Below are 21,641 nucleotides of genomic sequence, written 5' to 3'. Positions count from 1 at the left end.
TAGCCGGGAACTCGGCGTTGCCAGAGCCGCGTTGCCACGGACAGACATTTCCGTCATGGCAGCATGGATTCTCCTCTACTATCCATGATGGCAGCTCCTCTCCCGTCTTCCGAGCGCTGCCTGAGGCAGCGCAGCTGTCTCAACATGCCCCCTTTTCTTCCCTGCGTTCACAAAGCCATTTCTCACCTTCAAAAGATCCAGCAAAGCTTATTGTCTCGTCCACAAACGTCGAACGAATTCGCCATCGACGAGCATTTCGCCGCGACGTCCCCGATTCGAGCGCAAACGACCGAAGACCTTGAAGTGACCGGTCGAGCCGTTTCGAAACCGAATCGCGACGTCGACGAGACGACGGAAACGTTGGAGGAAACGTCGCTATTGATTGCCCGCCTGGACGACGATTGCCGCGAAACGGTAGACCTCTGGAAGCAAGAGACGAAACGATTAAGCGAATTGAGAGAAAAGCTCGAAGAATTACTCGAAAAGAGACTGGTGGAATTGCCGGCTGCCGTGCAAGCAGGTTTCCATGGAAACGACGACGAAGTGACGCGACTTTTTTTTCCAATATTTTTTTTCCAGAGCACGAGGCTTGTGCTATGGATATTGCTGAATTGCAGTGGCACGTTGCGTATCGGAGTCGAGCTCTCAATCGGCAAAACGCTTTGGCGCGGGTCGCCGTGAAAAAGAATCAGGAGATGAAGGACGACGTGGATGACATGAAGAAACACTGGTACGAAGTAAAGAGAAAAAGCTGAGACAGTCTTTGAGTAGTGTTGATCAGTCCTCAGGTCGAGGCAAAACTGGCTCTGGTAAAGGAGGAAATGTCACAATTGTCTAAAGAACACAGAGAGGTGAGAACGCTGATATTCCATGGAATATTTGTGTGTCAGGTTTTGGCTTGGAGGTCCTTGATAAGTTGCATCAAACAAAGTACAAATTATTGGAAATGGATGAAAAACGAGCTCAGGTATGAATCCATTGATTAACGGTATTATTATTGTTATTATTATTTTTCAATTGAGGCTTATGGTCGAATTGAGCAACAGAGATCCGTGATGGGACTAGAATTGAACGGAATCAAGGAAAATCTTCAAGAAGTGGAGTGAGGAAGTGCAGTCTATTATGTCCAAATCAGCACATTAGTGTCTTTAGTAATGATCACGATCAAGTGATTGCCAAACGAAACGCTCTCACCAAAACAGTCAATGAAAATCTAGCAAAACTTAGCGAGGACGAGAAAACACACCAGATGCTAGGTACGAGTCAAAAAATTGGCATTGGAAACTTTCCAACTGTGCTGAAATGGTTGATGTTTAGATGAGAATTATCGCCTGTGCAAGAAATCAGGATGCCAAGCTGAAGACAACGTTAGAGATGCGAGGCTATCAAGTATTTTTCTCCATCCTTTGCCCTCCAGGTGGCTCATCTGAAGCGGCTACTATTGGAGCTCCGTGCTGAGCAGGCAAAGGTGAACGCAAAAAACGATGACTTAATCAAGGCAATGGAGGAAGAGGTTCATTTCTGAGAAAATAAAGTGACCTTGAAAACTACGTTGTAAATGTGCAGAAAAGCGTCTTGGACAAAGAAATAGATGGATACCAAGGAAAGGTCAAAGAAGTGAAGTCAAAACTGAAAAAGACGCGCGAGAAGAACACCCAGTTCGAAGATGACGTGGCAAATATGATGCAAGAAATCATCCTATGGTAAAAGAGAAGTGCCATAGTGGGTTAGGAATGAAACGCCTTTGCTTTAGCGAAGAGAGGGCCGTGAAGGATGAGAAAACCGTTAAACGGGCTGATCGAGATAGACTCACTCTCGATGAGCAGCTGAAGGTTATCTCTCTTTTATTCGGCTTTACATTTGAATAATGATTTCCGGCAAAAGGTTTCTCTGGAAGAAGCTCAGAGTGTTCAGAAAGAATATCACATTTGGTGGACGGACGTTCGCGAGTTGGAAGAGGAGACAAGTCACCAGAGGAACTCCCTTCAGGTGTAGCAGGACTTTAGTTAAACGTGAATCATTCCACGATTATCTCTTCTTCTCTCTTCGCCAGATCACTCTTGATACGTTGAAAGAACAGCTGATGGAAGAAATACAGAGCAAAACGACCCTTGAGGTCAGAGACTGGAGAGAGCCCTAAAATTTGCATACATGTGGTAAAACTATGGCTAGGCAAAAATTAAGCATGACAACACTGATATGGCCGAGTTTCAAGCGGATTCTACGAGAAAGATGCAGAAGGTGAGTTCTTTGTGGTAGTGGCCACATTATGAGGTGATATACTTCGTGGCAGTCTTCTCAAAAAGCCCGGCAGCTTGAAGAACAGAATAGCTTGATTTCCACAGAGGTAACGGTACTGCTAATAAAAAAATGGATAGTTTGATTCTGTATGACAGGTGGATCAAATGAAGTCAGATTTGGAGGCACGGGAGAAGGTTGGACAGCATAATGTCATGGGGTTGTAAGAGGACTAGACTTTTCGGGGTGGTAGACGATAGAGGACTTAAAGAAGAGCTTGTTGGAAGTGGAGACAAAGCACGAAACAGATCAACGTTCTCTTGAGTCAAGAAGGGCGGAGTCAGCTGATAAAAACGAACGACTTGAGGTGGAGACCGAGAAAAGCGAAAAGGAAAGTCGCGATGTCGATTGGAGAAACGAGAAATTAGAAAAGAAACTAGACGTGAGAGAAAGGAAGCAGAGAGTTTAGAGATCGTGTATAGAAAAAGGCTGTTTCTGTGAAGGACCTGCTTGGATCAGTAAAAGTCGTTAAGAAATTGGAAGGAGAAGCTACGACAGCCATCGAAGAACTGAGGTACCTAGCCGGATCGTACTGCGTGCAAAAAGAAAACTGTTCTTCTAGGGAACGTTACGAGAAGACGATGGGATTACTCAAAGCAGGAAGAGAAGAAGAAAAGCAATTGAGAGACGAACTGAAGGAAATCGAAGGTAATAAGTCCAAATCCTTCAGCTAATGTTTGCATACCTGCACATATTTAGATTATCACAGTGATGTTACTGAAAAACACGCTGCTTACATGGCCGAGCGAATGGCGACTTTGGCGAAGTTGAAAGTGCGTTTTCCTAGCGAGGACCTGGTCTTGACGACGATACGATGGGGTATGCTTAGGCTGATGCTGAAAAAGAATTGTCTGAAAACAGTGACTTGGCTGAACGGTATTGGAAAGAGCAGGCTCTTCATATGAAAGCCAAGGGTCAACTGATGGAAACAATGGATCGTCGACTGGAGCTCGAAAGCAGCATACGAGACCACAAGCAGGTGCAGTCTACTTTTCTAGCGCATGCTTGCATATATTGATTAACTCGGTTTACGCTTTCACAGCTGATGAACTTACAATTACAAATGCACTTGGCTCTGGAGGAATATTACATACTGCGGGGTATGGTAAACGAGCAATGCTATTCAGACTGCTGCCGCAGGTCATCTGTCAATGGACGACATTTGGAATCAGTAGAAATTCGATTTCGTCGCGCTTTGGAAGAAATCGGAAAATTTCTGCTTGGAAACGAAACTCAGACGAATGAATTGCCGGATTTTTCCAAGCGTCATTTGCCATCACAACGAGATACTGTTGCTGCAGCAACGTCATAGTTTAGAGGTAACCAAGTATTAGCAGCCTTATTTGTACAAAGTCTGAGGGAAATTCTTTCGAGGAATTTTACGTTCCGAGTAGTCGGTTTATGTTCATTTGGGCACGAGAACCTAGAATGACAGAATACGTATTTTGACAGCAAGTAGACGACAGCGACAACAATGTCCAACGAAAGAGCTACAAAAAGCGAAAGATCCAGCAGTCGCGTCACGTTCAACCAACCGCGCAGCTCTAGAAGCACGTTTTGCCAAAATCGTAGCAATCGCTGCCGGCGTCGTAGCAGTCCTTCACGGTGAAGGCGGTATCGAGAAAGCCGGAGTCCGGTTCACCGAGTATCCCCGATCCGCATTCGAAACTGCTGTAGCCGCACTTGCCGCCGTAATAGAGAGACTGCCCGAGGTTGCAGTTGTACAAAAGACGGCGCCTAGAAAAACGAGTTCCTTCATTATTATCTTTTTAAATTGGAGGCCGCGATTACAATTACCTGCCCGTCACGTCACTTTTCACTTTGTTGATTGTGTCTTTGACGTCGCGGTACGTCTGTTGAACTCCGCTGACGATGTTTTTCACGCCGCTGACGACGTCCTTCACGCCGTCGACGACTTGGTGCACGTCGTCGGTGACTTTGTGGACGCCGCCGACAACGTCGCGAACGACGTTTGAGGCGTGAGAGAAGAAATCCCAAATGCTGCGACGAACTTTGTTCGACTTCAAGCTGCTCATGACGTCGTTCTCAAGAACATCCCGAGCCTTAGACAAGAGAAAAATAGAGATCGTTGTGGTGGTGGTGGTGGTGCGGTAGTACCAAAACGGTGACGTGCGACCAGAAGTTGTCAGCAGTGTTTCTGTAGTGGAAATTGGCCATAGTGTGGTGCTGACCGTTGTCGTTGGGCGTCGAGTTCTTCTCCATTCCGTTATAGAGTGCGTTGTGGAACAGATAGCACACGTGCCCTTCGGCGTTTACTAAATAATTTATCGAGTGAACGCAAACGGTGCCGTTCGAGCCTCCGTGACGTTGCTCGTGGTGGAATTCGAGTCGATGTAGCAATTCGCCAGTGGACGGATCCGTTTTGACGAAAGCGAGAGCGCTTTCGAACGTGTGAGTCAGCAGCGAGTCGACAACCGAACGCCGTTGACGATCGTTCGGCTGCATGGCAATGATTTGGAGACCGGTCGCGCTGTCAGTGTGAACCGTTTGCTCGTTCATGTCCGTCGGTTCGGGACCGTTTGGAATCTAATAACGCAATTAGGAAATTCAATCGAGAAGTCAGTATTTTCACTTACGTCTCCGCTATACGGCGTCAGCGTGATTGGCTTCGTCGTCGGAAGAGTGGGCAATTGGGAGTCGTGCATGTTGTCGCCGCGGAGATTCAACGACGGAGTTGCGCCGCTCAAGCCGCTGAACGATATGCTACCGGTCGTCGTGTCCGGTTGATTCAGTTTGAAAATGACGCCGTGCGTGCCGACGTTGCCCCATCCGACGTTCAGTTGGAGCGAACTCTTGATCGGTATGCTTTGGAAGAGACGATGATAGCCGTCGGTGAATTGGACGAGATCGCCGTCGAGACCGCTCGTGTGAAGCGTGAATTGTCCTTCGCCCGTCTGCGACGGATTGTCGACCTGTTCGCCGTAGTTCGATCCGGTCGTTGTCAATATCAGACTGACGTCGTCTTCGTGCTAAAAGATAGATAGCGGTGTCGGCTGGAGGGGGTGGTTGCTTTATTTGGAAGGGCTCACCTGATAGATAAATATCTGGACGGCGCCTTTGGGCGTGAGGAGGGGATTGCTCGGAGCGCAGATCATTTTATCGTAGGACATGACCGATCGGCATTGGATGAATTCTTCGACGGGAACCGTTCCGTTGAAAGCGGGAATGATCTGGGAGGAGTCCCCATAGCCGACTCGGAATGCTAAAGGAGGGGGAGCGGGGCGGGAGAGATCGGTCAGAAAATGAACAATTGGGGCATTTCTACTTGCCCTTTTGCAATGGAATTGAATCGTCTGCGCCGTCGTTGTCGTCGTCGTACGATGTCTGCTGTTTTCCCAGAAAGTAACCGCCTACGAAGGCGGCGGTGAAAACGGAAGCAAAGATGAGAAACGAGCACAAAATGAACGGCCACCAACTAGAAAATATGCGTGTAAGTTAGCGTGAAGGAGCTGAGTTAAGAATTCGATGTTGAAAGGCGGAAACGCACTTCGGTTTTGATCGACGACCGATCGGTGACTCAGAGTCCATCTGCTCAAGGAGAGCGGCCTTTTTTGCGTGCGACGTCATTGCAACGAAACAATGCAGCTAGGGAAGAGAATCGAACTGGAATTGACCTGCGGCAATTTAACGCCCGGACTGGAAGATAATGCTCACGAGAGAGTCGTCGCGGGAGAACAGCGGCAATTTGCATTTCAATTACGACAAAGCCGACAGAGAACAACAGCTGCTACAAAAGTGCGTCAAAAGCATTTTCCAAACGATGCACAGTGGCTAACAGCACCGACGCAATTCTTGACGGTCTCCAGCGTGTCTGCTCCGTCGCTCGGCACTTCTCCAGCAAATCCTCCAACGCAGCCTACTCCAGAACCGATGCATTCGCCAGCTTTCTCAACCGTGGAAATTATACCGCCACAGTTGGAAACGACCTTTTTCCTAGAAGAAGCACCGGGCCATATGTTCACCGTTAATTGATTGCAGCACGTACCCTTCGTTCCAGATGGCTGTGCCTACCTTTTTCGCAACGCTCACCACTTTCGTCACTGCTGTTTTGACTCCATTTTCGACGGCGTGAAAGGCCGTTTTGACTCCGTCGACTACGTGATGAGCCACGTTCTTGATGCCGCTCCAAAGGTGGGAAAAGAATGAACGCTTCTGCCTCAAGTCTTTTAAGATGTCGCTCGTCATCATATCCATTTGCTGTTTGCAGAAAAAAGAATGTTCATTCATCTTATGTTTCCAAGACCGCATTATACCCGAATCGTTGTTTGATTCCATTTCTCGTCGCCCATGTTCCTGTAGTGCAGCGTCGTCACCATGTGGTTGCGAGTGTATTTGTCATTCGGCTCGCTTCCTTCCTCCATTCCGTCGTACAGGGCGTCGTGGAAAAGATAGCAAGCGTGAGCCTCGATTCGAGCGATGAAGTTCTTCACGTGCCAGCACACCGTTCCGTTTTTGCCGCCTTGGCGACTCTCGTGATGAAACTCCACTCTGTGATTTAGTACTCCCGTCACGGGGTCCTTGGAAAGGAAACCAAGCGCACCGGCCGGCACGTGCGGTGAGAGAGCAAACGAACGACGACGTCGATTCTGCGGCTCCATGAAAAGAATTTGAAAACCGCTTTTTGACACTTCGTCGTCGGTAAACAGAGGGCTTTCTATCATAGCATCTGGCTCGACTTCATCAGGAGTCTAAAGGCAAGAAACGTTCGTCGTTGCAAAAATGGATTACACTATAACTCTATACTGACGTTGCCTATATGAGCTTTGATCGAGAGCGGAGTGCTCGACTCCGGCAACGCGGGAATCTCCGTGTCGTGCATAAACGCGCCGCGTATGTTGAACGGAATGCTCGACGTCGATTTGAAGCTGATCGTTCCGTCGACTCCGGAGGCGTTGGATAGAGACAAGGCGAAGCCGATGCTACGAACGTTGCCCCAGTTCATGTCGATCGCCAATTGGCCGGGAATGGGCACGGTGCGGTAGAGAGTGTTGTACGAGTCGGCGAATTGAACGAGGAGGCCGTTGAAGTTGCCGGCGTTGACTGTCACTTGACTTTCGCCCGTCATGGACGCATTGACGACTCGCTCGCCGTAATTCGTACCGGTGCCGGTCAAAACCAAGCTGACGTCGTCGCCGTGCTGTCGTCGTCGAGAGAAAAAAGATTCAATTTGTTTTTCCGGGTTTGCGATGTAGAACTCACCTGGTAAATGAGCAGTTGCACTATCCCTTTTGGAGTGAGCAATGGATTGCTAGGCGAGCAGAGCATTTTGCCGTTCGACAGGACAGATCGGCATTGCATGAAGTCTTCGATTGGCTCGTCGCCGCTGTAGGCGGGAATGACTTCCTGAGATCCACCGTATTCGATCAGGAAAGCTGAAATAGCGCGAATTGTTTGAAATGCTATCGTTCATTTGGCCGGGGCTTCACGTATACCTTTGGGTGAGGACTGACGCTGCGGTGGCTGTTGGCTTAGGTGTGGCGACTCGTTCTTCGTACCAGTATTGCAGGACGAGTCGGTTTGGTTCTTTCCTAGAAAGAACCCACCCACGAAGGCGGCCGCGAAGAGGATTCCGAAGATAGCAAGGAGGCAAAAGAGTACAGCCCAAGGACTGCTAAGGTACCAACAACAGTTTTCGTACGTATGTAGTCTAGCATCCACTTTCGACTGCTTACGTGGGTTTCCTTGAAGAACTTTCTCCTTGAAGCTCAAATTCTTGCAGTAAAGTCGCTTTCTTTTCTTCCGAGTTCATGATTGTTTTGCAATAGAATCAATCAGGAGAAACCGCGACTGAAGCGTGGAGAACTTAGCTGCGAGTCCCCGGGAGGCGTGGCTTGAAATGTTTTTAACGGCCTAACACTAATATTTTCATTGATTCTGCCAACGAACGCGCGTTAGTGTAAACTACTAGGACTGGACTTCGCGTTGTCATGAACCAATACGACAATTTTTTCCACTTATTCCCACCTGCCGACTCTCTCAGCGGCGTTCAGAAACGCGTCGCAGCATTTGCAGAGGCACATGCATCAAAGGAAGTACCAATCGTCTTCGTGACGGTAACTTCCACGTCACTTTGTCTGCTTCTTTCACGCCGTTTCGTTAGTCTGGGGGCACAACGGTGCCTCTAGAGACGAATACCGTGCGATTCATAGACAATTTCAGCGCGGGGACGCGAGGATCGGCTTCAGCAGAGTAGGCGTCATCTCGCGACCCCAGCTGTATAGCGCAGCAAGCACAAGGTGTTTTTAGGTACTTCTTGGAATTGGGTTACGCTGTCGTATTCTTTCATCGAAAGCATTCGCTGAGACCATTTCATCGTCACTTCGGTGGAGACTCTCTAAGGCTGTTCAATGAGAAAAATGGAAAATTGGAACGTATGCATTTTTCTTGGAAGGAAAAAGACGATATTGAAATTGTGTGTTTTAGTCGAAGATAAACGTCTGATTGAAATGTATCAGAAGTATGAGAAGGTTAAGTCTACAGTGTTAATTAATCCACGGCACTAATTTTGTTTGGGGTGGTCAAGGCTATTAGGTCTGATACGCTACTGATGATTGACTTTGTGACGATTGCAGACTATCTGCATGGTCTGCGTGCCTTCGCACAGGCCCTCTCTTCATTGGGTTCCAGAGTCATGTTTTTCTTGGCTGCAGCGGTGTCAGACTTCTATCTTCCACCAAGTCGAATGGTAATGCCCTTTTGCTGTGAAATTAGACTTGAAGCATTGGTTTTCATTTTTTTCAGTCTGATCATAAGATTCAGTCTGGGGACGGTTCGCTTGTGCTTGAGCTGAGCCAGACACCAAAGATGCTTAAGCCACTGGTCAGTGAATGGGCTCCCAAATCGTACATTGTTTCATTTAAGGTAAATTGAATGGGATCGAATGCTAGTGATATTATGAAAATACGATAGCTTGAAACGGATGACACAATTCTTCTCAAGAAAGCCAGGGAAGCCCTTCGCAACTATTCTCACCAGGTTTTATTTGTTTTTTTTAAATTCTTTTGTTTACTGTCAGTTATTTTGCCTTGTTTTAGGCTGTGGTGGCGAATTTGTTAGCTACTCGTGCACGCAGAGTGACTTTGGTCTTTCGAGACAGTGAACAGGTAATAACTCTTGATGATGCAGACGTTTGTGCGGGAAACGCGATCGAAATGAAAATTGCTGACTCTTTGGCTCATTTTCACAAAATTTTTATGAGTGCTACATAGTTTGCGAGACTAACTAATATATATGTACTGGTTTTATCGTGTTGTAGCGTGCACTAGGCAAACCCGGTTGAAAAGGAGAATCGCTTTTATCGTCAGCAAACGCACGATTAGTTTGCTAAATAATTATAGTAGAGCTGTACCAACGTTCTGAAACGATGACTTGCAAGTTAGTTTCGTCGATTTCGAGAGGGTCAAAACCACAATTTTTGAGTCGCGCGAATGTGTATATAAGGAAGACTTTCTCTCCACAGTCGATAACTCTGGTCCTTCCTCAGAGCGATTAAATCTTTCGCCTTTTACTAAAGATTTCCGTGGGGAAGGACGCTGATGAGTCTGTATCAATTTTTTGTTGGCCTTGCTTCGGCGAGGCTGTTATAAATATCGAAAGAAAGATTCCAGTTTTGACCGGTCAAGTAGCAGGAGAGTAACCCCTGAAGAGTGAGAACTCGAGCGAGCGAGGCGTCCGAGAGAACGGAGAAACCGCAGACGGCACCGCAGACACCCGTCTCAGCCGAGGGCGTGCCCCAAGCTGCGCATGTCAAGTCTTGCGCTAAAGTCAAACCATGAAGAGTTTGATGAGGAGGAAAAAGAAGTTGACCACCTCAGTAAGTCAAAATTGAGCTAGAAAAATTGCTTTACTAAGTTCAAATTGCAGGAATGGAACAAATACGACGATAAGCTGTTACAAGCTGTCGAATTGGGCGACCTCACCAAAATTCGGTAAATCGAAGAAGACAATGTCGTTTACAAATGTTCTCACATCGCCTACAACGCCAGCGCGGCCGTGAAGAAGGGCGGAATTCCTAGCAAATCGAATGCCGACGGCCGAACAGCGTAAGCCGAGTGAACACTCCCCCTAGGCGCGATCGATACTGTACTCTTCCTCGAAGCGTCTACGCGGCGTCGATCCTCGGCCGCTCCGACGTGCTCCAAGAAGTTCTAAATGCCGATCCGGCTGCCGTGAGCGTGGCAGACGAGCAAGGTGGCCCCCAATCCAATTCCACGCGTAGTTTACATGCTCTTTTCTCTACTCTCGTCAGGACGACAGTGTCTCCATTGGACGGTGAAGGGAGGCCTCCTCGGACCCACGGAGATCTGCTTGAAAGTGAGAGTTGTATTGCTCCGTCAGGAAGAAGAGAAGGTTCTGATCCTTTTCTTGTCTCTGTAGTACAATGCCGACGTCTTGGCTCCCGATTCGGCTCAAATGACTCCTCTGCACTATGCTGGTACTAAAGACCATCAGGAGAGAGCGTGAATGAAGTGTTGTCCTGTTAGCGGATGGTGGTCACTTGGAGATCACTCAGCATTTGCTCGAGCACGGCGCTTCGACGGCAATTAGAGACAGGGTGGGTAAAGTCTTTGGGATGGCGGCGTTTTTTTGCTCATTTTATGGTTCGCAGAATGGATGTTCTCCTCTGTTATTCGCTGCGCCTCGTCATCCGGACGTGTGCAAGGCTCTTATCGAAAGTGGATCGTCTGTGAATGGAGTCGACTCGAAGGGAAAGTTCGTGCCTCGATAGACGTGTCTGCGTACGATAATTTGGGATTTATATAGAAGTGCCTTGATGTACGCCTGTGAAAGTGGCGCTCAGGACTGCGTGGAGTTGCTCCTGAAGAGAGGTGCAAAGAAGGACGCGGAGGACTATGAGGGTCTAACCGGTATGAAACTGCCTCGGAGGAAAAAGCGTTTGTCGATTTGGCGTTTGCAGCCAAGGAGTACGCTCATCGTAATGGTCACTATGCTTTGGTGAAATTGCTCGACGAAGCCCCAGCTGTTGCCTCGTGGGAAATCAGTAAGAAATTATATATTCTTGTACGACTGTAAGTGGCGTTTTTTTTCTTTTTAGCTGAAAGCAGTCACGTCGATGAGGAAAACAAAAAAGAAGTAAAAGAGAAGCCGGCAACAGTCCTAACTGGTGTTTTCTGTTGAAGGTGCTGGCAGGAGACGTTGTGTCACATTTTGACTCTGATCAAGTGCCCGATGACATATCAGCTACGTTAGGAGATCAGCAAAAACATCATCAGGAGAAGGTTTATTCACTCAAGTCCAACTCTCGATGTTTATTTTTGTCGCGTTGCTTAGAGATCTGGAAATGTCGTTCGAGGACCAGATAGCGTTGCTGCAGATCAGCTGAAGGTTTGTCATCAAATATCATCCTATTCATCGTATAGGCATTTTACATTATAGGAACTAGAAGAGGAGAACGAGAGCCTCAATCAGGAATTAACCCAACTCCGAAAAGATCATGGTTCCCTGATGGAAAGGGTACAGAGGACTCTATCACATCTAAAAGGCTGATCGTATTTCTAAGATACGGATACTGGAACGGCGGAGTTTTTCACCCCAGTCGCGGCCTATCAGTCCCGGCGAGGTGGTGCGATTTTTTTTCAAATAATGACTCTATTAATATTTCTGCTTGCTGTAGGTTGGCAAGCCTGATGAGAGACTTCAGACTTTTCAGCGAGAGGTGCTCTTCGTTTCTTCGATTTATATCTGGCTAACTATGCTGTACCGTAAGATTGACCTGTTGAAAGAGCAACTAGCGAATGGGGACAAGGAAAAAAAGGCTCTAGAAGTATCAGCAATAGACACGCCAAGTTGTGTATATGTGACTCTCTAATACGTCAAGGACCAAATAGCCGTACTGCGAGTACAACTCGAGTCTTTCATGGTACGCACGTTTATTGCACGAAACTCTTGTGTATCTATATGCCCTGCGTAGCCATCTGGCTCTGATAATGACGACGCCCTGGACACGGATGAAGAGATGAATTTTGAAGAGGGCGAGTTTAGCCTACCTGGTAATTAAGAAGATCGCTCGGCTTCGAGTCATACAGCGCACAAAACATTTTAGGAATGGACGGTCCCACGAATAAAGGCCCCGTTCCGCGAAATCTCGCCGAGCTTTCATCGGAGTCGCCTAGGCAAGGTGAGTGGTACACTGTACTTCTCTTAACTCTACTATTCGCGTATGTTCTTAGTTCGTTCGCAGCGAGCCGTGGAGCAGCAACTGCGCGGCCAGATTGCGACACTTCGTCTTGAAAACGAAAAACTCCGAGAAGGATCGATCAAGGTCAGCTTCTATTTGGAATGTGTGGATAATCCTAATTTCTGTGTCGTCAGATGGGATCAAAAGACGAAGATCTCGAACGAGTACCGAGAAAGTCGATAAATGCTTGCGTTTATTTCCTTTCCTTGGCAGCTTCGCTTCGAAAATGAAGATCTTCGAGAACGAATACAGGAGTTGGGAGGAGATTTGCCTACAGTGCCCATGGACGTCTATAATCAACTGAAGGTGCGGAATTACAGAAATGGTAATGAAAGAATTGTCAGTGCTTCTAGGAAGCTCAAGAGGACGAGATCGCCTCGTTGAAACGTAGGCTGGCCAACTTGCAGAACGAGAAAGAACAAACAGATTTAAAAGTAGACGTGAACTATGCCATTTAAGCGAAGTAAAAGGTGTCGGTCGTTTAGCAAAGAGCCATGGAATCTGATATGGCTCACAGGAGTGACTACACGTCTAAAAGTCAAGACTTAGAAAAGAAGATCGGGGATCTAACGTCTCAACTCCAAGTACTACGTAACCGATTCAGAGACAGCGGCTCTAAACGCGACTTCTAATCCAGAGAGAAGAAGAGAAGCATCTCAAGGTGGTGAACAGCTATCGAAGCCATCTCCTCGCGGCAGCTCAGGTAATAAGAAGCTTCATAACTGGGTTCCTTCTTTTACAATACGTCGTTAGGGTCACATGGCCATCGACGTGCAACAAGCTCTGTTTCAGATCGTCAACATGCGCGGCGGAGGCGGAGGCGGCGGCGGGCCGAACGACGTCCTCTCAGGTGATGTCGTCTAGCCAACAGAACGTAGATACGATTTCTATTTGCTGTCAACTAAATTTGCACCACTGTGGCACAGAATCTAAACGCGCCTGTTAAATGTTGTTAGGGTTTCACTCGTTTTGCTAATTGGGATGACGACGAACTACCGAAAGTGTATTTCTGCTCTAAAGGTCGTTTCGCCGCTGCCGCTGCTCTGTGAAAGGAAACCGATGCATTTAGTGATTAGTGTATTTATTGAGATTTGTCCTCTTACTTTGAGAGCAGTGGTTGATCGACTGGTTTGGCCGCGGCGGCGGCGGCTGCTCGTCCCGGAGCGCTGGCTTTGACATTGCGATGGTGAGGAAACGTCGGCATCATGGACGGTTCCGTAGCTAAAGACAAAGGTAAAAAAAAGTCTAAGTCGGAGATGTTTTCCCACGTAGAGGCTTTTCAATAAAATAGGAACTGTCTAAACAGTCGTCGGCTGTGGCTCTAAACGAAAAAAAATTGATGCTTTTAGCCGAGTCTCCCCGTTACTGTACCTTTTGAACGGATCGTACGTTAGAAGCCGGTTTAGAAGGCTCAGTCCCGCACGAGAAAGCCAGTGGAATTTGTGCTTCAAATTATTATATCTGGAATTTTTAGGAATTAGTGGCCCAGTCGAGCTACCTACTTACGGTTGCTGCTTCAGGTTGAATGACTTAGCTCCAGGCAACGAAGAGTATCCCTACCAGGTACGCAGACACATACTTTTACAAACAGATGCGCAAAAAGACGACATACAGGCCAAATGTTCTCATTGGGAGTTCCCAGCAAATCAATCATTCTCTCCAGTTGATTTATCTCGGACGTGCCAGGCATCAGCGGTCTGTGGGCAAGTAGTTCGCCCAGTATGCAACCAGCCGCCCTACCGAATACAATCAATCAACATTATCGTCATCGTGTCCATCTTCTGAGTCTGACCACATGTCAACAGCAAAGGTATGTATTTTGGCTCCGAGAAGCAGCTCCGGTGCTCGGTACCACAGCGTGACGACGAGAGGCGTCGTCGGTTTGGGAGGATGTCCGAAGGTACGAGCCAAGCCAAAGTCGGCTAAAGAAAACTCATTTTCCTTCTCTCTATACAAGGAACCCGCATTTTTACCAAGTTTAACGCAGCCTTCGTCAGTGAGAAGAAGGTTTGAGACCTTTAAATCCCTGAAGAGACTCAATAGAAATTATCCGGCAAGAAAAGAGATGGATCAGACCGATGGATGACACAGTGTTTGTGAAGGTAAGCAATCCCACTGAAGACCTGTAGCATTATGCACTTGACCTGAATCGGGATCCCAATATACTGTACATACCCATAAAAAATCCCCCCTTCCTTTTGTACCTCAGCTTCGGTAAACGGCGTGGGCATGTTGTCTAATAGACTCGCCAAATCCTGTTCGCAATATTTCATGACGAGAAATATGCTATTCAATTCGCGTCCCACGACGACTTCGATCAGCTCGACGACGTTTTCGTGTCGCAGCTTCAAAAGAAGCATGATCTCGCGAAGGCTGCTAATGGGCAGACCTTCACGATTATAGAAAAGAGGTTGAGAGATCATTTACAATCAAAGATTATAACAGACACTTTCCATTAGTTCAAAATTGCGACCAATTGTTTTTTTGCGGTCGTAATCTTGAGGTTCTACTGTAATTAATTAATTAATTAATTATGGAAGTGCCGTTATAAACGAAGTCGTCTGTGTTCACTAGCGCACCGTCGCGTTCCTTTTCCATGCGAACGCGTTTGAGTGCGACGATTTTATTCGTTTTCGTGTCCCGAGCGCGATCTAAAAAGATCGAATAGGTAGTGCATAAGTGGAGTTAACGTCGTTGTACAGACGACTCCGTAAGTGCCTTCTCCTATTCGATTGAGCTTTTCGAATTCGTCTACACTGCGGCAAGCTCCCGTCTAAGTTTTGAAGGCTTAGTAAGGCTGCAGTGTTGGTGGCTCGGTCTCACGTTTAACGAGGCCGGGACTTCTCCAACGGAGAAGTCCATAAATGACATCAGTGGCTTGGATCTCGGGCGCGAAGTCGAGCTCATCGCGAAATGTTGTGACGTTAGCGCACGTTAGTGCATTTTGCCGCGGCAGTTGGCAGCTTTCGGCGAGAATGTCAGAAGAGTCGGTTAAAGTTGCCGTTAGAGTGCGCCCATTCATATCCTTTTGATCTCTTTTGAATGAGCTAGCCGCTAGGCCTGTGCTAGGCTTACGCATTCAAATTCGCTCTTGCAAATCTGATATTTATAGCTTATTCAAAAAGGCTTCCTTACGTGTGCTATTGTTTCCTAAGTTAAATCTGGCTTCTAACTTGACCTTTTCTTTGATTTTTTTCTTGTTGGGAGTAACTCAGAACGCGTTTCCCTTAGCAGCCCGCATGCTTTCTCGCACTTGTTGCCTCCTTGACTTTTTCACACAACAAGCGCGAAAAGGCGCGTAACGCTAAGCTGATCATCGAAATGCACGGCCCGACGACCGTACTCCTCGATCCAGACGACCCAACGAAGGAGGGCCGTCGATTTAACTACGACCACAGCTACTGGTCTCACGACGGATTCGAAGAGCAGAGCGACGGCTACCTTGCACCGAGCGGCGGAACAAACTACGCAGACCAGGTGAGAGCGCACACGCACACATAACTATAGCTGAACGGAAGTTTGCATTTCCCTCACACAGAAAGGCGTGTTCAACGATCTCGGCAAAGGCGTGCTGAAAAACGCGTGGGAAGGATACAATTGCTCTCTTTTTGCCTATGGGCAGACGGGAAGTGGAAAATCGTGGTCTGTGGTCGGCTACGGTACAAACAAAGGTAACTAAAGCTGGGGTCTAGTAGAGAGAGTTTTTCTATAGTGGCGGTTGTCTGGCAGGCATCGTTCCCATGTTCTGCGAGCAGCTGTTTGCTGAGATTGAGAACAGGCGAACGGCCGATGACACAAATTCGTCGTGCGAGTATCAAGTGACGTTCAGCATGTTGGAAATTTACAACGAGAAGGTTCGCGATTTGCTTAATAACAAGTCCAGCAAGAAAGCTGGCTTGACCGTCAGGCAACATCCAAAGAAGGGATTTTACGGTAGACGAATTTTTTCAGAGGATTTTTCTCTGTTTTATACTTCCGGCCTTAGTCCCCGAGCTCTTGCAGACTCCAGTTGCAAGCTATAAGGAGATTGAAAAGAGAATGGACGAGGGGACGCAGAATCGTACCGTAGCTGCAACGAATATGAATCAAACGAGCAGTCGAGCTCATACCATTGTCAAAATCGATCTCGTGCAGAAGGGTTCAAATAAGGATGGCACAAACATGACGAAAACGTCCTCTGTCAACTTGGTAGATTTAGCCGGAAGGTAAGAATATCTCAGCTAGGAAGATCGGTTCACCTTGCGTGTTCGTAGTGAGAGAGCTGATAGCACGGGAGCGACAGGCGAGCGTCTCAAAGAAGGAGCTGCCATCAACCAGTCTCTGTCTGCCTTGGGAAACGTGATAGCGGCCCTAGCGGAAAACAAGCCAGGAACTATAGGCAAGTCTATGTTTTGTTAGACGAAATTTATTTACTAGCTTTGCTATGCAGTTCCCTACCGCGATTCTGTTCTTACCAAATTGCTCAAGAACGCTTTGGGAGGCAACAGCAAGACGATCATGGTATCCGAGATTTCTTCCGTGTCTTCAATTTCCGAAATTGTATTAGGTTGCCGCCATAAGTCCTGCTGACATCAACTATGAAGAGACCTTATCGACACTTCGTTATGGTAGGCGAAAGAGGGGCCGTTCTTTTGCTCAGGCTTATCGTTCTGTAGCTGATCGTGCGAAACAAATCAAAACCAAGGCGGTCGTGAACGAAACTCCGACGGAAAAATTGATTCGCGAATTGAAAGAAGAGAACACTCGCCTGATGGAATTGCTCAAAAGCGGCGGCGGTGGCGGACCGATTGTCGAAGCTGCGGTTGCCGCCGGCTCTGACCCAGGCGGCAGCGACGCCGCCGCTGCCGAAATGAGCGACGAGGAGCTTGAAGAACTGAAGGCTCAGATGGAGGAAAACAAGAAGGAGATGGACGAAATGAAGCGAACGTGGGAAGAAAAGCTGAAGGCGGCTCAGGACGCGCTGCAAGAAAAAGATATGGCCGAAGAACGGCGCAAGCAGAAATGCCTGTCGACACCCCACTTGTACAATCTCAATGTCGATCCTCAACTCACAGGAAAAGTTGTCTATATGATAGAGGAAGGTAATGTACGAAGTTTTGGTGATTTCGAGTGTTCACTGTTAGTGCGTGCAGGACAGCACACGATAGGAAACAAATGTCCGAATTCGACTCCTGACATTTTACTAATCGGTCCTAAGTAAGCCATTGCTTGACTCGGGAACTAAAGTATCGCAATGTTCTCTTCAGTATTCGCAAGGAGCACGCTGTTATTTGCAATGACAATGGAAATGTTGCGCTTCGTCCTTGCCAGGGGGCTGGCGTTCGTCTGAACGGCGAGCTCGTACTGTCGGAAACGGACGTTCATCATCATGATAGGTGAGGGAGGAAGATCGATCTATCGATGATTGCTATTCTTTCTTTAGAATTCTATTTGGGTCGAATCACCTGTATGTCTTTTATCATCCGGCTGAAATGGAAGCCGCAAAATTGGCTGGTAGACCTGTGCGGGAGATCACGTACGACGATGCTCAAGAAGAAATCGCTCGCTTTTCTGGTCTCAACATGAACGACTCAGATTCTGACGACAACAAAAGTAAAGTCAAACGATCGAGCTTGCCGTTCTTTATAAGTGTATTCTGTAGTGTCTCAGTTGCTGAAGGAAGACCTGATGGATCTTATTCCTATGGTAAATGAGGCAAATGCAATCAGCGAAGAGCTTGATCGAAAGGTGAATGAATGTGCTTTGTTTGCGTTTATTCTCTTTGATTCAGTTGCTTTCTTTTTGTAGGTTCAATTTGAAGTTGTCGTCTTGTCGGCTGCCGCATTTGGTCAAAAGGGCGATCACTCGGAAGTGTGGGTTCAGATGAATAGCTTGGTGAACGACTTGCGTTGGATTTGGCCGAAGAACAAGTTCATCAATCGCAAGTACTTGATGGCCGAAATGTATGAGAACTACGAGTCGAGTCAGGGAGAAGAAGATTGGCAATGGCCTGACGTAGGAACCCAAACACACCTCAGAAGTAAAGTAAAATGTTTTCTTAGGAAAGAGATCCCTTCACAGAAAGCGCAGATGCTGAAGTTCTTATTGGAAGTACCAGTGTCTATTTGAAGAACCTTGCCTTTGTCGTCAGTGCCGCTTATTCAATAGGATTTTATAACGGATGAACTTTTTTTAAGGTGGACTTCAGAGAACAACTTGAGCTGTTAGACTACGGAGGAAAGAAATCAGGACTCATTCAGGTAAAGAGTACATTTTATCTATGAAACACATTTAGGTGACTCTAAGGCGTAGGTCGAGCTCGTTCCGTGTCGTTCAGATGGAAAGGAAGTGAGCGAGGAAGACGAGGATTTGTTTGTTGACGATTCCGACGAATTGATTGGCCGAGACGTTCACTTTCAAATACGCATACTAAGTTGCAGGGGCTTGGCGGGTGGTCCATACCAGGTAGCATCATTGATTGTATAGGAAAAGATATGAATGATGTAACAGTACCTTTAGAGTGTCTGGTGCAGATACTCATTTTATTTGGATACGCAGACAACTGAGACTAAACGTGTTGGAGGCACAATCAATCCCGACTTCAATCACATTGACTCGAGATCAATGCTCACGTCTACCAAACAGGTATTCTTCCTGTGGTTATGCCTTTTCTTCTCTACGTTCTTTTTTAGTTTGTGAAGTACCTGGAGAGTCAGTTTCTTAGAGTTGAAGTTTGGGGAGTGTACAGCGAGGCTAAAGTGAACGAGGCCAAGCCAGCTGCTTCTAAAACCGCTACACGAGACTTAGTTCAAGCCAAGCAAGAAGCAAAATTGGCAGAATCGAGGTTCACTTCATTGGTCAGGTCCACCGTGAATCAGGCTAGTTCTGCTAGCAATGACTATTGGTAATACTCTAAAAACTCTCTGGCGCCTAGGAAAGCGAAAAGAAGCCGACAGATCAAAATCAAAAAAGACTCATCAAACAGAAGACTATGCAAAGAAAGAATGAAATGTATCAAAGAAAGATTGTAAGCCACAAAAACACTTCCTTTACTCCTTTTCACGTTCTACGAAATTCAGATTCAGTTGCAACACCTTCTCTCTGAAGCAGAGAGAAACGGGCGAACTACCATCGAAGTAAGGTTTTGAAAGGCAATCGCAAAAAAGTCTAAGTCTTAGTGTGTGACTAATTAGATCGCAGAGCTCATTGGCCTTCTAAACGGCCATCCTACTACTGGTAAAGGAGACCGAGACTACTAAGACATATAAGTGATCTAGCGCGCCTCTACAGGAACGACTGCAACCAATGGTCATCACAGTCCAGTGACACCAACGGCAATGAAGCAGTACCAATCAGAAGGCCGTGGTTCGTCGTCACGCAGCGCAACGTGTAATCTCATGTAGCGCAAGAGGCAAGAACAACTTGAGAGTGTAAGACCATATCCTTTATCTTCTCCTTATATACACCCACGTACTCACACAAACGCGCACAACCATACCCATATCCACAACACGTATCTACTAACCAGTCTTAGTTTTATCATCATCGGCTTTTGCACTGGATTCGCTCGCCACCTCGATTTGTTTTCTGTGAGCCGGAAACTGTTCCCAGGTGCTATTCAGATCAAACTTGCGGAATTCCTGCGTAAGTTCCAACGGCTCCTGTACTACTCTCTTCAACTCATCGTCATAGCGAATCTAAAAAGAAAATTCTTAATTAAACCAAAGTGTCATGCCGGCCTGCAAATAATCACACCTCTACGAAACCACTCAAAGGAAAATCTTTTCTAAGTGGATGCCCTTCGAAACCGTAGTCAGTCAATATTCGCCTCAAGTCGGGATGATTTGCAAAGAAGATGCCGTACATGTCCCACACTTCGCGTTCGAACCAATCGGCAGCCTTGAAAATGGGCGTCGCGGACTCGACTGGCGTCAATTCGTCCGTGTACGTTTTAACCCGAATTCGAGTATTGAATTGAAGCGAAAGAAGATTGTAAACCAACTGAAGAAAATCGAAGTCACTCCCCGTCACGTGCAGGGCGAAATATCCTTTTTTTTCTCTTTACCTCGAATCGATAGGGACGCTTTGGGACGTCGATTGCCGTCAAGTCGGCTAGAGATTTGAATTGAGCATTCGTGTGATCGCGAAGAAAGGTCAGAACGGGGATGAGACCGTCCGGATGGATGAGCAGCTCGAGTTCGTTTAGGTACGTCACTTGGGCTCGTTCTACGTACTTGGGCATCGAATCGGCAACGTAGCTGCCGTATCGAATCAATTCGTCGCGTCTTTCCTCTCTCTTCGGCTTCTGTTCGGTGCTTACAAGACGGGTTCCTAAAGGAGCCCTTTTTCGTATTTCACGTCACTTTTCCAACGACAACAATCAAATACCTCTAAGGAGACCAACCGGCGTCAACGAACGCGCAAGGTTTACTCGCAACAAGCCGAAACGTAGCCAAGACGCCATCTTGAACGCTTAGTCACGTGATTCTTATTGTGCTCTGACGCGACGCCTTGCGCTATTATGGACGTCGTCTACTCCATCCCGTTTCACGTTCTCGAACTGCCCAAGTTCAAACTTCGCCGTCCGGCGTGGGTAAAGCAGCCGTCGGCAATGTTCGTCTTCGGCGCCGTCATGCTCTCCTACTTTCTCGTAACGGGCGGCATCATTTACGACGTGATCGTCGAACCGCCGAGCGTCGGTTCGACGACCGACGAGCACGGTCATCACAAGCCGCAGGCGTTCATGCCCTATCGCATCAACGGCCAGTACATCATGGAGGGCTTGGCGTCGAGTTTTCTCTTCTGTCTCGGCGGTCTCGGCTTCGTCGTGCTCGATCGCTCGAACGCGCCGCACACGCCGAAGCTCAATCGGATTCTACAGTTTTCGTTCGCCTTCGCCTCCATTCTCATCTCGTTCTTTACGTGTCGCGTGTTTATGACGATGAAGATACCCGGCTACCTTCAGGGATACTAGAAAAAGGAGTTTTTTTGTTGTTGGCATGCTTGAAAAAAATGTGCCAATAATAAAGAGTCGAAGGGCGTTGTACGGTGTTTAAATAATATTGTTGGCTCTTTTATTCAGCAGATTCGCCTGAGGTTCAGACGAAACAAGCAACTGATTTTCATTACTACAGGTATGCTGTTG

The 21,641-nt window shown here is 47.2% G+C and overlaps 9 protein-coding genes and 1 non-coding gene across 11 annotated transcripts; 6 read left to right on the top strand and 4 right to left on the bottom strand.

The window, feature by feature from the left end:
• The first annotated feature begins 8 nt into the window (after positions 1-8).
• On the top strand, positions 9-5,298 carry LOC136184682 (coiled-coil domain-containing protein 178-like). The gene is made up of 21 exons (XM_065971607.1): positions 9-520; positions 580-730; positions 782-851; positions 905-967; positions 1,023-1,102; positions 1,153-1,256; positions 1,318-1,367; positions 1,418-1,513; positions 1,567-1,703; positions 1,754-1,832; positions 1,885-1,989; positions 2,054-2,116; positions 2,173-2,241; positions 2,294-2,347; positions 2,397-2,435; positions 2,492-2,680; positions 2,742-2,812; positions 2,861-2,946; positions 2,998-3,071; positions 3,128-3,277; positions 3,341-5,298. The coding sequence occupies exons 1-21, from the start codon at positions 64-66 to the stop codon at positions 3,608-3,610; spliced, it is 2,457 nt and encodes an 818-aa protein (XP_065827679.1). The 5' UTR covers positions 9-63; the 3' UTR covers positions 3,611-5,298.
• Positions 3,723-5,960, bottom strand: LOC136184687 (uncharacterized). The gene is made up of 7 exons (XM_065971611.1): positions 5,807-5,960; positions 5,589-5,734; positions 5,349-5,521; positions 4,896-5,288; positions 4,417-4,845; positions 4,096-4,361; positions 3,723-4,035 (listed from the first exon to the last, which is right to left on the bottom strand). The coding sequence occupies exons 1-7, from the start codon at positions 5,884-5,886 to the stop codon at positions 3,843-3,845; spliced, it is 1,680 nt and encodes a 559-aa protein (XP_065827683.1). The 5' UTR covers positions 5,887-5,960; the 3' UTR covers positions 3,723-3,842.
• A 23-nt stretch (positions 5,961-5,983) lies between these two features.
• LOC136184688 (uncharacterized) lies at positions 5,984-8,152 on the bottom strand. The gene is made up of 7 exons (XM_065971612.1): positions 7,992-8,152; positions 7,752-7,930; positions 7,519-7,691; positions 7,067-7,456; positions 6,573-7,007; positions 6,305-6,516; positions 5,984-6,252 (listed from the first exon to the last, which is right to left on the bottom strand). Exons 1-7 carry the CDS (start codon positions 8,066-8,068, stop codon positions 6,060-6,062), a joined length of 1,659 nt encoding a protein of 552 aa, XP_065827684.1. The 5' UTR covers positions 8,069-8,152; the 3' UTR covers positions 5,984-6,059.
• Positions 8,153-8,219: 67 nt separating this feature from the next.
• LOC136184700 (uncharacterized) lies at positions 8,220-9,563 on the top strand. Its single transcript, XM_065971634.1, has 8 exons — positions 8,220-8,372; positions 8,420-8,508; positions 8,566-8,690; positions 8,743-8,786; positions 8,843-9,004; positions 9,061-9,180; positions 9,229-9,294; positions 9,354-9,563. The coding sequence occupies exons 1-8, from the start codon at positions 8,247-8,249 to the stop codon at positions 9,525-9,527; spliced, it is 906 nt and encodes a 301-aa protein (XP_065827706.1). The 5' UTR covers positions 8,220-8,246; the 3' UTR covers positions 9,528-9,563.
• A 219-nt stretch (positions 9,564-9,782) lies between these two features.
• On the top strand, positions 9,783-9,898 carry LOC136185556 (U5 spliceosomal RNA). The gene has a single exon (XR_010669572.1). It is a non-coding gene; the product is annotated as a U5 spliceosomal RNA (small nuclear RNA).
• On the top strand, positions 9,838-13,512 carry LOC136184685 (ankyrin repeat domain-containing protein 24-like). The gene is made up of 27 exons (XM_065971610.1): positions 9,838-10,132; positions 10,183-10,247; positions 10,305-10,361; positions 10,418-10,509; positions 10,568-10,632; positions 10,696-10,753; positions 10,803-10,873; positions 10,928-11,031; positions 11,083-11,186; positions 11,237-11,320; positions 11,375-11,412; positions 11,460-11,558; positions 11,611-11,664; positions 11,716-11,793; positions 11,840-11,899; positions 11,954-11,995; positions 12,047-12,103; positions 12,158-12,199; positions 12,251-12,329; positions 12,383-12,457; positions 12,510-12,601; positions 12,652-12,681; positions 12,731-12,823; positions 12,871-12,951; positions 13,003-13,101; positions 13,155-13,220; positions 13,271-13,512. The coding sequence occupies exons 1-27, from the start codon at positions 10,091-10,093 to the stop codon at positions 13,379-13,381; spliced, it is 1,938 nt and encodes a 645-aa protein (XP_065827682.1). The 5' UTR covers positions 9,838-10,090; the 3' UTR covers positions 13,382-13,512.
• On the bottom strand, positions 13,388-15,440 carry LOC136184692 (cyclin-dependent kinase 10-like). Of its 2 annotated transcripts, XM_065971623.1 has the most exons (14): positions 15,341-15,440; positions 15,218-15,290; positions 15,097-15,168; positions 14,967-15,023; positions 14,722-14,906; positions 14,594-14,661; positions 14,491-14,543; positions 14,310-14,439; positions 14,130-14,253; positions 14,024-14,073; positions 13,889-13,978; positions 13,786-13,838; positions 13,621-13,738; positions 13,388-13,560 (listed from the first exon to the last, which is right to left on the bottom strand). In XM_065971623.1, exons 1-14 carry the CDS (start codon positions 15,422-15,424, stop codon positions 13,470-13,472), a joined length of 1,248 nt encoding a protein of 415 aa, XP_065827695.1. In that variant the 5' UTR covers positions 15,425-15,440; the 3' UTR covers positions 13,388-13,469. The 2 variants fall into 2 exon arrangements, with proteins under 2 accessions (XP_065827695.1, XP_065827696.1); XM_065971624.1 differs by lacking the exon at positions 14,967-15,023.
• Positions 13,614-20,089, top strand: LOC136184681 (kinesin-like protein KIF28P). Its single transcript, XM_065971606.1, has 26 exons — positions 13,614-13,750; positions 13,992-14,080; positions 14,132-14,417; positions 14,475-14,619; positions 15,749-15,994; positions 16,056-16,188; positions 16,247-16,450; positions 16,503-16,722; positions 16,771-16,895; positions 16,947-17,017; positions 17,064-17,124; positions 17,173-17,598; positions 17,650-17,713; positions 17,764-17,892; positions 17,940-18,109; positions 18,159-18,244; positions 18,305-18,511; positions 18,559-18,642; positions 18,694-18,756; positions 18,809-18,961; positions 19,016-19,141; positions 19,189-19,374; positions 19,431-19,523; positions 19,576-19,632; positions 19,690-19,732; positions 19,787-20,089. The coding sequence occupies exons 4-26, from the start codon at positions 14,596-14,598 to the stop codon at positions 19,897-19,899; spliced, it is 3,084 nt and encodes a 1,027-aa protein (XP_065827678.1). The 5' UTR covers positions 13,614-13,750; positions 13,992-14,080; positions 14,132-14,417; positions 14,475-14,595; the 3' UTR covers positions 19,900-20,089.
• LOC136184701 (NADH dehydrogenase [ubiquinone] iron-sulfur protein 3, mitochondrial-like) lies at positions 19,941-20,978 on the bottom strand. The gene is made up of 4 exons (XM_065971635.1): positions 20,885-20,978; positions 20,562-20,827; positions 20,252-20,497; positions 19,941-20,193 (listed from the first exon to the last, which is right to left on the bottom strand). Exons 1-4 carry the CDS (start codon positions 20,958-20,960, stop codon positions 20,017-20,019), a joined length of 765 nt encoding a protein of 254 aa, XP_065827707.1. The 5' UTR covers positions 20,961-20,978; the 3' UTR covers positions 19,941-20,016.
• On the top strand, positions 20,979-21,556 carry LOC136184707 (oligosaccharyltransferase complex subunit ostc-like). The gene has a single exon (XM_065971642.1). It carries the CDS (start codon positions 21,018-21,020, stop codon positions 21,468-21,470), a length of 453 nt encoding a protein of 150 aa, XP_065827714.1. The 5' UTR covers positions 20,979-21,017; the 3' UTR covers positions 21,471-21,556.
• Positions 21,557-21,641: the final 85 nt, after the last annotated feature.

The sequence above is a fragment of the Oscarella lobularis genome, chromosome 3 (genome assembly GCF_947507565.1).
Source record: "Oscarella lobularis chromosome 3, ooOscLobu1.1, whole genome shotgun sequence".
Classification (NCBI taxonomy): Eukaryota; Metazoa; Porifera; class Homoscleromorpha; order Homosclerophorida; family Oscarellidae; genus Oscarella; species Oscarella lobularis.
This window is presented reverse-complemented; position numbering and strand designations above follow the sequence as displayed.

Excerpts from the sequence above, each read along its gene's own strand:
- LOC136184692 (XM_065971623.1), bottom strand. The coding sequence starts at position 15,424 with ATGAGCTCGACTTCGCGCCCGAGATCCAAGCCACTGATGTCATTTATG. Across the intron at positions 15,024-15,096 it reads CATGGAAAAGGAACGCGACG|AACCTCAAGATTACGACCGC; the intron begins GTGCGCTAGTGA and ends TAATTACAGTAG. Across the intron at positions 13,839-13,888 it reads ACGTACGATCCGTTCAAAAG|AGCCACAGCCGACGACTGTT; the intron begins GTACAGTAACGG and ends TTTTTCGTTTAG.
- LOC136184685 (XM_065971610.1), top strand. The coding sequence starts at position 10,091 with ATGAAGAGTTTGATGAGGAGGAAAAAGAAGTTGACCACCTCA. Across the intron at positions 11,559-11,610 it reads AAAAACATCATCAGGAGAAG|AGATCTGGAAATGTCGTTCG; the intron begins GTTTATTCACTC and ends CGCGTTGCTTAG. Across the intron at positions 13,102-13,154 it reads ATCTAACGTCTCAACTCCAA|AGAGAAGAAGAGAAGCATCT; the intron begins GTACTACGTAAC and ends CTTCTAATCCAG.
- LOC136184687 (XM_065971611.1), bottom strand. The coding sequence starts at position 5,886 with ATGACGTCGCACGCAAAAAAGGCCGCTCTCCTTGAGCAGATGGACTCT. Across the intron at positions 5,522-5,588 it reads TTCAATTCCATTGCAAAAGG|CATTCCGAGTCGGCTATGGG; the intron begins GCAAGTAGAAAT and ends CCCCTCCTTTAG. Across the intron at positions 4,362-4,416 it reads GGTCGCACGTCACCGTTTTG|GCTCGGGATGTTCTTGAGAA; the intron begins GTACTACCGCAC and ends CTCTTGTCTAAG.
- LOC136184688 (XM_065971612.1), bottom strand. The coding sequence starts at position 8,068 with ATGAACTCGGAAGAAAAGAAAGCGACTTTACTGCAAGAATTTGAGCTT. Across the intron at positions 7,457-7,518 it reads TGCAACTGCTCATTTACCAG|CACGGCGACGACGTCAGCTT; the intron begins GTGAGTTCTACA and ends CGACGACGACAG. Across the intron at positions 7,008-7,066 it reads TCAAAGCTCATATAGGCAAC|ACTCCTGATGAAGTCGAGCC; the intron begins GTCAGTATAGAG and ends TCTTGCCTTTAG.
- LOC136184701 (XM_065971635.1), bottom strand. The coding sequence starts at position 20,960 with ATGGCGTCTTGGCTACGTTTCGGCTTGTTGCGAGTAAACCTTGCGCGT. Across the intron at positions 20,828-20,884 it reads GCCGGTTGGTCTCCTTAGAG|GAACCCGTCTTGTAAGCACC; the intron begins GTATTTGATTGT and ends GGGCTCCTTTAG. Across the intron at positions 20,498-20,561 it reads AGCGTCCCTATCGATTCGAG|TTGGTTTACAATCTTCTTTC; the intron begins GTAAAGAGAAAA and ends GATTTTCTTCAG.
- LOC136184681 (XM_065971606.1), top strand. The coding sequence starts at position 14,596 with ATGGATGACACAGTGTTTGTGAAG. Across the intron at positions 15,995-16,055 it reads GAACAAACTACGCAGACCAG|AAAGGCGTGTTCAACGATCT; the intron begins GTGAGAGCGCAC and ends TCCCTCACACAG. Across the intron at positions 18,245-18,304 it reads GCGAAGAGCTTGATCGAAAG|GTTCAATTTGAAGTTGTCGT; the intron begins GTGAATGAATGT and ends TTCTTTTTGTAG.
- LOC136184682 (XM_065971607.1), top strand. The coding sequence starts at position 64 with ATGGATTCTCCTCTACTATCCATGATGGCAGCTCCTCTCCCGTCTTCC. Across the intron at positions 1,990-2,053 it reads ACCAGAGGAACTCCCTTCAG|ATCACTCTTGATACGTTGAA; the intron begins GTGTAGCAGGAC and ends TCTCTTCGCCAG. Across the intron at positions 2,813-2,860 it reads ACAGCCATCGAAGAACTGAG|GGAACGTTACGAGAAGACGA; the intron begins GTACCTAGCCGG and ends CTGTTCTTCTAG.
- LOC136184700 (XM_065971634.1), top strand. The coding sequence starts at position 8,247 with ATGAACCAATACGACAATTTTTTCCACTTATTCCCACCTGCCGACTCT. Across the intron at positions 8,373-8,419 it reads TACCAATCGTCTTCGTGACG|TCTGGGGGCACAACGGTGCC; the intron begins GTAACTTCCACG and ends CCGTTTCGTTAG. Across the intron at positions 8,691-8,742 it reads GAAAAATGGAAAATTGGAAC|TCGAAGATAAACGTCTGATT; the intron begins GTATGCATTTTT and ends TGTGTGTTTTAG.
- LOC136184707 (XM_065971642.1), top strand. The coding sequence starts at position 21,018 with ATGGACGTCGTCTACTCCATCCCGTTTCACGTTCTCGAACTGCCCAAG.